The sequence below is a fragment of the Protomyctophum parallelum genome, assembly GCF_964188405.1.
Source record: "Protomyctophum parallelum genome assembly, chromosome: 8".
In the NCBI taxonomy this organism is placed as follows: Eukaryota; Metazoa; Chordata; class Actinopteri; order Myctophiformes; family Myctophidae; genus Protomyctophum; species Protomyctophum parallelum.
The window spans coordinates 2,973,381-2,984,192 of NC_139703.1; the positions used below are offsets into that span (position 1 = coordinate 2,973,381).

The 10,812-nt window shown below is 43.4% G+C and overlaps 1 protein-coding gene across 2 annotated transcripts in view; it reads left to right on the forward strand.

The window, feature by feature from the left end:
* Nucleotides 1-6,700: 6,700 nt before the first annotated feature.
* The window catches only part of fgd5a (FYVE, RhoGEF and PH domain containing 5a), a 57,050-nt gene continuing 52,938 nt past the window's right edge, over nucleotides 6,701-10,812 (forward strand). For both annotated transcript variants that reach the window (XM_083771529.1, XM_083771530.1), the window contains exon 1: nucleotides 6,701-6,979. In XM_083771529.1, coding sequence (XP_083627655.1) covers nucleotides 6,970-6,979 — 10 coding nt within the window. In that variant the 5' untranslated portion in view covers nucleotides 6,701-6,969. The remainder of the gene's footprint in view (nucleotides 6,980-10,812) is intronic.

Sequence of the window (10,812 nt, forward strand, 5' to 3'; positions counted from 1 at the left end):
ATGCTCATTAATCTACGATACTAAAGGCCACTGCCTTCCGCTGCGACTGTGCCATTGTTACCGTATATTTTAAAGAATATCCACGCAAGTTTTACAACACTTCTTGAGAGTTGTAATTTGAGCCCATAAATCACTGTTTTTCTTTTACAGTGCAGCTTGGAGGATTGTTTTACTTTGAACAGAGAAGTGTAGAGAAAAAAAGAAAAGAATAACAAAGCTGTCTGTTATCAAGAACTGACCTCTTATTATCCAGGATTCAGGCTAATTAAAAGGGATGTGACAGCTATTGTGCATGCTGTAGCCATCAGTGTAGCCGGATTTTGCCAGAGAAGTGGCAGAGTCTATGAAAACAAGCCCAAAAGAAAGCGACCAGTTTTACCACCAGTTTTGCAACTAAAATAACGACGAAAATAGCCAATCTGCAAGCTTACAACGCGTTGCACATTTCAATTCTCCAAATAAATCATGGGGACAAAATTGTTATATTTTGAATATATAAAAAAAAAAAAAACATTTTAACAACACAAATGACCGTGCCTGGTAGTCTACCAAATATTTTCAGATGGGGGTCTGCGGACAAATGAAAATTTCATATTAATTTGGGGGTTTAAACAATAAACCCCAAACAACTACGCCCAAATGACCAACTATAGATTTTAGAAACAAGCCCAAAAACAAACTTCTATTATTTACAAGCAACTCTATACAGAAAAACAAGCCCAAAAGTCACTTATAATTAGAAGACTGGTAGCCATGCCCTTTATACAGGAGAGCAATAATACTTTGTTATTAGCTAAGGGAGTCAGGGCATATCCGCTTTATCTTTATAAAGTAAAGGCCATTCTTAACATAAACAACATTGTTGAGATTACTGCACATGTTGAACATAATGATGCCACACCCACTAATACGCCACCACTTAATAATAATAATAATAAATAGAATGTTAGTGTTTTTTTGGAGCTTCTGAGCATAGGTTTTTATCTAAGTAACAATAAAGTGAATCTGGACCTGAATCGGAGTTTAGTGTCATTATAATTTTACAGATTACAGAACTGAGAGAAATCCAAATGTGCTGTTATGAGTAAACACCAAAGAATATAATTTATTTCATTTAGTTTTTGATGACATTGTAGTGGAAACAATAATATTGATTAGCTCTATTGATTGGAGAGTTCTTCTGGGCGAGCCTACGGGGAATAAACCTTTATTTGCTTTTTTTTATATTGTATGAAGTGCTGACTTCTCTGGTCCACCTGTTTACAGCGCTACAGTGCCCCAGGCTGTGTCACTGGGGGGGGGGGGGGGGGGGGCATGAAGAGCGGTCCTGCTTTTATACTGCTGGGAGAATGTAGTAGCATACAACGCTGACGACAGGGTTTTCTTTTTCACTCATCTCAGCCTATTCATAACCAATTCTATGAACAATGTGTTCAATAATGCAGATCTAGATGGCTTGAGTTAAGAATTGTGGGGCTGCTCATCAAAACATATCAAATCAAACTCCCGTAAGACTTCAGATAATCGGAGTACCACCCACCCGTCAATTTCCTGTCACTTTAATGAAGTCTGTTGATATATACGCATCTGCTCAGAAGTCTCTTAATCGGAATCTAAAGCTTGGGGGGCAAACACCCAGGTCTCACCCAGAAGAATGCACTGCTTGTTATTAGGTCGTGCTGCATGGTTTAAGATCAATAAAACCCATCAATAATAGTTCAATCCATTACACCAGTCCAGCATTTTGCCATCCGCTAATTATAAAGGTGTTCAGGTCATTGTAAGAAGTTAAAGACCTCTGCCTGATTGGGCTTGAAGACCCCACAAATCAATACCTTGCACTTAATACACTGCACGCCATTTGCAGCAGCATGAGTAAGTGTGTTCTTTCCTTTAGCAGTGAAGTTCACGGCCAGTGACGTGATGATATAGGACAGGAACACACTGTGGCATAATGGGGGACAATTTAGTGCAAAACAAGTGCTTCCAGTAATCGACTGCATTAAAGTGCAATGTCACACAGCCTTTCGGTCTCAGTGGGGTCGACGAAAACACATCCATTCCTCTCCCATGTCCAGTCACCACTGGCAGAGCAGGTGTTGGTGAATTGTCTCGACTCTGGCAGCTAAGCGGCTGACCCCTTTCCTGTTTGGGTCACTCTGTCCTCTAGAACTACGGCATGTTTTTCCCTAATGTCTCCGTTCCCTTTCTCGCTCTCTTCCAGTCCAGAGTTGTATGTACTCCAGGTGGGGCGACGGAGCACAGCGCTGCAGCTATACTACAGGCGGTCCAGGATATTTGTGTCCTCCGTCCAAAAACATGTTTTGACCGTCTGTGCCACACATCTGGAGGGTATTTACTCCTGAAGCTATTCTTTTCCTCAGTGCACACACACACATGACACAATGCCGTATACTGACAGGTTCTATTTGCACACACCCTGCAGAGAGAGAGAGAGAGAGAGAGAGAGAGAAAAAAACATATTTTGCACGAGCGAAAAGCAAGAAAGAAAAAGGTCAGATTTAGCAATTGTGAATAGATCTCTCTCTCTCAGTGGAACACAATTGGCACTGGCAACGAGTAGAGTGTGGAACTATAGTGGCCCCCTGGAGTGAGTGTGGAACTATAGTGGCCCTTAGGAATACTGGACTACTCGCCCCTGTGCTTGCCCGTTTTTCCTCCCGGAATTTTCCCCAGTGAGGGGGATAACTTTGTAATATGTTATTGGCTGTTTGTATTCTTTTTGGAAAAATATAAAAAGATACTCCTGTGGAAAGGCTATATTATTTGACTTATATTGAACCTATAAACAATTTAGTATTATTTAGTATATGTAAGGTTTTGCCCCCTCAAATGGTACCTCGTCAGATAATCCCCACATATCCTACAACAGCTTCTGTGAACAGACTTCACTGTAGTAGCTTTTCATAAATTATATTTGTACTTAGGCTGTCCTGCTGTCATGAAAGTTTATAGTTAGAGAAATTCAAAGTCCAGCCGTCTGCTGTCCAGCCTCTCCCACCCCTCACTGGGGAAAAATCTGGGAGGAAAACAGAAACGGGGCGAGTAGTCTTGTTACCGCCCTTAGTCATTGTGGCTTAGTTTTCATTTAGTTTCCACTTAGTTTTCGTCAGTGAAAAAAGACCAGCTCCCCCACCATGCACCATGCCGTTCCACATCTTGACATCCCCACTCCCCTACACTCACCCCGTAGACCAGCTCCCCCACCATGCCGTTCCACATCTTTGAAATCCCCACTCCCCTACACTCACCCCGTAGACCAGCTCCTCCACTATGCCGTTCCACATCTTTGAAATCATCACTCCCCTACACTCACCCTGTAGACCAGCTCCCCCATGCACCATGCCGTTCCACATCTTGAAATCACCCACTCCCCTACACTCACCCCGTAGACCAGCTCCCCCATGCACCATGCCGTTCCACATCTTGAAATCACCCACTCCCCTACACTCACCCCGTAGACCAGCTCCCCCACCATGCCGTTCCACATCTTCCCCTACACTCACCCCGTAGACCAGCTCCCCCACCATGCCGTTCCACATCTTCCCCTACACTCACCCCGTAGACCAGCACGCACGCACACACACACGGAAAGAGCAGAAAAGGCCAGAGATGAAGGGGAAACAATGAAAAAAAAGATGTGACATCACAAATTGCTCCACAAATCCCACAAAATGATGGTCTTGTTAAGTGGGCGGCGGCAGATCTCGTTAATGCCCCATGCCAGTGGCTTGAGGGGGTTCCAGGTGGTCCCCATATGCTAAATGAGGGAGCGTTGGTAACCAAGTGGACCCTGAATTATTATATGTGACCAGAGAGCCAAACTCTCTCTATCTATCTATCTATCTATCTATCTATCTATCTATCTATCTATCTATCTACACGCGTGCGTGTGTCTGTAATTAGCCTGGCGCAGCCACACTTCACCCGCCCCGATTGCGTATGCATATGCCCCGAGGCGGATTAGTATCGCAACGCGAGGCTAGTCTGTAATCCACATAACTTCAGAACCGTTCGCCCCATGCTATCTTTAGAGGTGCTTTTCCCATTCAAGAACAAAAGGTTATATTGTGCAGCTGTAAATATGGTACTACGGACACATTTAAAACTGCCTTCACTTTCAACACTGCAGATTCATGGTTTTCATCACACACACGACACAATGTGAGTCACAATGACAATATTGTTTTGGTCTTTGGCCTTTTTACAGTAGCATACAGAAACATGACAGTGCCATAGTTTAATTTGCAAATGAACAACAACATGGTAACTGTAAAAAGCACAGTGATGTACATGCAGTCATCCCAAATGATTACCGATACATATTAATATTTTGCTTCAACAGCTGTATATAGTGATACGGGGTGGGGAAGGGGGTCGGGGCAATGATGTTGTGAAAATGTGGTTTCCTAGATACAGTGTGAGGTATTGTTTTGCTAGAATATAATTTCTAATAAGACATGACGTATATGTACTGTTTACACCTGGTTTCCATAGAGAGGGGGTTGAGCTCTCCTTTACTCCCTTTCCTTTTGTACGTGTATCTTTTTAGATAGCTCGGTCAGCCTAATCCATATGCCCACCTTAGTGTAGTGTCTTTTAGGTAGATCGAGTCACTGACTATCTTGGGTCACTCTGTCTTCAGTCCATAAATAGGGTGTATTTTATTATTATTATTATTATACATATAAATAAATATAATATAATAAAACGTTTTATTATACGTGAAGTCATTCATATACATTTTTCCATATCAGCAGGCTACAAAACACTTGGATACTTATTGTTTGATTTAACGGCAATAACACAGGTGAGCGAGTTAACGCAAGGTCATAATTATTTTAACATTTTCAAACGGCTCTTGTGAGATTGATGAACCCGGCCGCAGCAGCAGCAGCACATAATCCTTCCTCTCGCACCAAACCATCTGGAATGGGAATTTTGCTGTGTGTGTGTGTGTAATGTATTGGCCACTGCTGCAATCTACAGGACCAGTGCCCCGTAGCGATGTACGCAGCAGAGCTGATACCCGTATTCTTGCATTGTACTTTTCTCCTCTATCCACGATTCACGTTCAACTGTGAATTCAATTCTCCCAGGTCCTCTGCATTGTTTGACCTTCAAGTATAGGCAGAAGACAAAGGCAAAGAGGTGGTGAGACATTCCCTTTCAGGTGTGTGTGGGGGCGTTCAACCCTCATTGGGATCTGTCAAACTATATCGGGGCCCCAGGGTGCTGACTGCTATCCCAGCCTCCCCCCAGTGTTTTAGAACATGCCTTTGTCCTTGAAAAGCCCCCTGTATGAATCCCGGCTGTGGAAAGCTGCTCATATCATGTGTGTCTTTCAGTAATCAAGCCATCAGACACAACACTGCAGCCCTGCACAGCCACACAATCAGCTCTATTTAACAGTCTACCTTTAAGGGGTTAACAACATCGCCAACCTTGTCCATCTGTTGCTAAGGAAGTGTTGCCTGTTGTGCAGGAAACAGGGAGAGCAGTTTCCTGTTATGAAGAGACGTTTTTAAAGGGTTGCTTTCATTCAATCATGCAACAGATGCCGGCCCAGGAAGCCACGGCCAATAGCAGAAGCTTTTGGTGGTGTCCTGGAGAAACTGTTTTGGAACTGCTTTTAGGAACTTTTCTATTATGTGTCTAGTAGTAGTATAGGCTACTCAGGAAATATTGCATGTATGAATAGTGGTGAGACGATTCAGAAAGATATATGCACTTAAATGCATTTCCCAATATAGGCTACAACTCTTCATCCCAGACCTGAAGGTATAAAGCCCTAAATTACAAATTATTAAAGCGAATAGGTGAAAAGGCTTAATTAAGCCATATAGCTGTCATGTTTTGACTCTTCCCCTGTCTGCATTTCCATGTCAGCCTGCACTCCCACTCTCCATTCCGAACTCGGTCCTTGTCACACACCTGTTCCCACTCCCTCTCCAGCCCAACAGTGCCATGCCCCTTCCACACCTGTGAACACTTCGGCAATTACCCTGCTCCCTATAAGACTGGACTCTTTCCATGGGGAGGATTTCAGTGTAATATGTACGGATGTTCTATAGGCGTGTATGTACGGAATTGCCACATCCGTGCTATTAGTATTTCACCGTGTAGCCTACCTCACCTCAGCTATGACTGCGGCCAGGGCACCCGTACGTGGATTCGTATATTAAAGGTTGCCTAAAAAATGCCTACTGTCTGCATATCCTCATCAAGACCTCAACTGTTACTAAACAACCCAGCAGCCCAAAGACCAGTCCTGTCTAGTGTCCTCCTGACTCCTAGTCCAAATGTGACTCACATCAATAAAATGTCTGCGCAAAAGCAACGACAACAATATCACACAGCTAGATATCTAGATACTTCGCGAAAACTAAATGTTTGAGATGGAAAATTGTTGCATTCAATGCAGTATTAACAACTAGTAATCAATCACACATCACTTAATTTGAATAAAATGTGAATCATCCTACTACTCAGTCTCGGTGAGTGCAGTGTGTGGGTTTGGCTTCTCTCAGGGAGCCAAACAGCCAGAAGGAAGTAGGAACACCTCCTGGCTGTCTCCTCTCCTCCAGAACAGATGCTGGCAGCAGCGCAGCGCAGCGCACCACTACGCGCATCAGTACGCACACACACACACACACACACACACACACACACACACACACATGCACGTCCGCTGGACACAGCAGCAGCAGCAACACTCTGCGGACGACAACAACAACAAGAAGACTAGGAGTCCTCAATTAGCTCTTTAGTTGGAGATAAACGAGAGGACTTTGCGGTGTTGTTTTTGTTTTTATATCTGTTGCGAAATGTGTTTTTTGGACTAAGTTTGAGCGTCGGTTGCCGTTGCACTGTATCGGTCAGTCAGTGGAGCCGAAATGATGTGGAGAACTATCGGTTGCCATGGTGGATGATGTTTGATGTTCGAAGATGAACGCAGGTGCGTAATGATAATTAATAGCTATTAAAGCTAATTGTCTTCACACTTTAATGTTTTATGTAGCATATACTACAACAAAGCGACCATTAAAGAAAGACGAAGCAACGAGAGCAATGAGAGAAAGAGGCTACTATAGTACAATAATGAAAAGAAAACCAATATTGTTCCTTTTGAAAATGCGTTTAACTTTTAATTGTGGTCTAAATGTAATTAGGTTAATTGGCAACTCAAAGCATAAGTAGCATAATGTTACTTTGAGCTAATTGCCTATACACTCGATTCTAGTCTAGGATTTTAATATAATGTCTTCATGAACAAGTTACAACTTATCGATATAGGATACTGGCAATGTGTGACTAGATCATTTGATCTATATCCTTGGATAAAGTCAAGACTATCCCACTATTTGTATTTGATCTAGTCAGACTTGCTTTCCTAAAGAAAAAGTCAGACTCTTAAAATACATGCTATACTTTCTTGATCCAAGAAGATATTTGACCGAGTTGCATAGTGCATATATATACAATAGGCTATACATTAGCCCTATACTTTGCTTGTCTTTATTCCACTGGGAAATTGTTCAGTGAACTGGAGTTAAGTCATGTCTATTGAAACTGTTCAAAAATGTGGTGCTGTGTATAGTGTGTACACAAATCAAATGGCATGATGCAAAGCGAGTGTAATGTACTGTACCAATATTAATTTCCTAAATAACTTCATACAATTGAGCCCTTGATGCCAGCATTCCTGTACATTGTTGTCCTGTCCGGTGACAGATTGTAATGAAATACTGCACGCCCTTCATTGCTCCTGTTTACAGTTTGCATGATATGGTATGTGTCAAGATCTGTATTGTTGAAACTTGTTTCCTGAAGTCCAACTCAGGCCTGCTGCCACTTTGGCTCCTTGTTTATTGTTATGGGTTGATGATGGGTGACATTTTCATGATCAGCACGCAGTGTGAAATCACATCCTGTGAGCTTGGCACAGTCAAGGTCCCCCAGTATCTCTTCCTTTGTTGTGTTGTGTGTGTGTGTGTGTGTGTGTGTGTGTGTGTGTGTGTGTGTGTGTGTGTTAGTTAAAACGTTTTGTTTTTAATTGAATTCTTGTTGCATAATTCATATCCTGTTGTTTCGCAGTTTGGTACAGACTGGGGCTCTTGTGTTCTCTCGCCATGTTTTATTGTTCGCTTGACGTATACTCAAAGGACCTTTTCAGCAAAAGTGTGTGTGTTTGTGTGTGTGTGTGTGCGTGCGTGTGTGTGTGTGTGTGTGTGTGTGTGTGTGTGTGTGTGTGTGTGTGTGTGTGTGTGTGTGCGTGCGTGCGTACGTGTGCGAGCGCACGTACGCTCGTGTGCACGAGCGTGTTTTCGTGAGAATCGGGAAAGAATGACAAGAAGGAAGTCCATTTGTGTTGTGAAAATGTGTACTCCTGGAGGGGTTCATGGAGGAGTGAGGACCCCCCCTCCCCTCCCCCCGCCGATGGACAGGCATCCTGTGTGGAGTTCTTCAAGAAGAACGGAATAATGCTGAATAATGTGTGTGTGTGTGTGTGTGTGTGTGTGTGTGTGTGTGTGTGTGTGTGTGTGTGTGTGTGTGTGTGACTGTGTGTGTATGTGGGGGGGTGGAATGTCATTTACAAGCGGAGAATGCAGTGATGTTGAATGAGATGATGGGGTGTATACATACAGTATATAGAGGGTATGCGTATGACATCATCATCATTCATACCCAGAAGTTACTTTCTTTTCTGGCCTTGACAGCCCATATACATCCAAACAGAAAACTCTGGTTTCATGAAATGACGTTAAACAACGTCAGGCTAACTTTGCCACTCACTTTATGCATGCGCATACCCTCTATATTTATAGGGTACTACGTACATGGGCAGAGGGAGGCAAACAAACAGTAGGCTATTGAAACAAGACACAAACAGAAATGAATGATGAAGTGGTGTGTGTGTGTGTGTGTGTGTGTGTGTGTGTGTGTGTGTGTGTGTGTGTGTGTGTGTGTGTGTGTGTGTGTGTGTGTGTGTGTGTGTGTGTGTGTGAGAGAGAGTGAGAGTGAGTGTCACGGTGAGTCAAAGGGTAGAACCCAAATGCAGGACAAGAGCAGGAATGTTCAAATTAAATGATTTATTAAAGCAGAATGCCGTCAAGCTACAAACAACACAAATGAGTAGTAGCAGCATGCAGAAAATGCAAAGGTTCTTCAAAGCACAAAGCAGTAAACCGAAAGTTCAAACATGCAAACCTTTCGAAGCAGTAAAGTCCAAAAATGCATTTTTTTCAGAATTGCAAAGACATAGAACCAGGAACTCAGGTACAACACAGGGGACAAGGAAGTATGTTCTGACAGTGGGAGTGTGGAAAGAGTCCAGTCTTATAGGGACCAGGGTAATTGCGAAGTGTTCACAGGTGTGGAAGTGGCATGGCGCTGTTGGGCTGGAGAGGGAGTGGGAACAGGTGTGTGACAAGGACCGAGTCGGAATGGAGAGTGGGAGTGGCTGACATGGAAATGCAGACAGGGGAAGAGTCAAAACATGACAGTGTGAGAGAGAGAGAGAGAGAGAGAGAGAGAGCAACCCAGTCTCACCCAAACACAGTGAAATAGCACGGATGTGGCAATTCCGTACATACACATAATCCCAAACATCCGTACATTACACTGAAATCCTCCCCATAGACTGACGGAGGGGTGCCGTCTCTACCGAACTTAAGCCACGAGAGACACCACCGAGCACGCTAAAGCGAGCAAGTTGCCGTGTCGAACATTGCGAGTTGTAACCCAATAGCATCAATAAATCGTAAATAATAAACGTTAAACCCAATCTCACCCAAACATGGTGAAATAGCACAGATTGGCAATTCTGTACATACAATACTAGTAAAAGCCACGCCTCCGTCACGGTCAAAACAGTATAGTCGTGTATAGTATGCACAGATTTTGGGGTTTTCTAGGCGTGTATGTACGGAATTGCAGAGAGGGGTGGTGGTGGTAAGGAGTGATTGAAGGAATGAACATATTTGTGGTATGAGGAGAGACACAGAGGGTGATTGCATCGCGTTAATAGCTCACAATAATCAATCATATTAGGGAGATTTTAACTCGGTGTGAAATTGTCCTTTGTCATACACTGGACTTACTTGGACTAAGTTTTTTCCAGCTACACCAAATCTCTTTTCGCCAAAAGTAGCAGATCTACAAAGCTTTATAGTGTAGACTGGCTAGTTTTGGCTAATGTTACCGCCAGATTATGGGAGGTTCAGGTCGCTATTAACAGAAGTAACATTCCTATTCCTATGATTATTGCGATAATAACATCTTTAATCGCACATTTCTTTTGTTAGTTACAAGGCTGCGTTCTGTCGCCACGTGCCAAGCTGTCATTCTCTTGTATTATTTTCGCATCTCGGAGGACAGTCGAGACGGGCAGTGTCGGTAGGCCAATCAGAGGCAGGCGGGGCGTTACCATGTCTATGCTCAGCCGCACATTAGATATACGCTTCTGCAAGACAGCAACAATTTTATGGTCCCCTCCCTGGAGGAGAGAAAGAGAGAGAGAGAGAGAGAATCACAAGCACACGCACACACAAAACACACACACACACACACACACACACACACACACACACACACACACACACACACACACACACACAGATAGCCCAGAGTGCACACAGGGTTTAATAGGATGTGCGTCAGGGGCAGGTACTAAATAACAGGAAGAGACCAGGGGTGTATACGTTTGGTTAAGTATGGGTGTGTTTCATGACAATGCTTAAGGCTCATAATCAACTCCCTTGAAAAGACTGACAATTTCTAATAGCACGC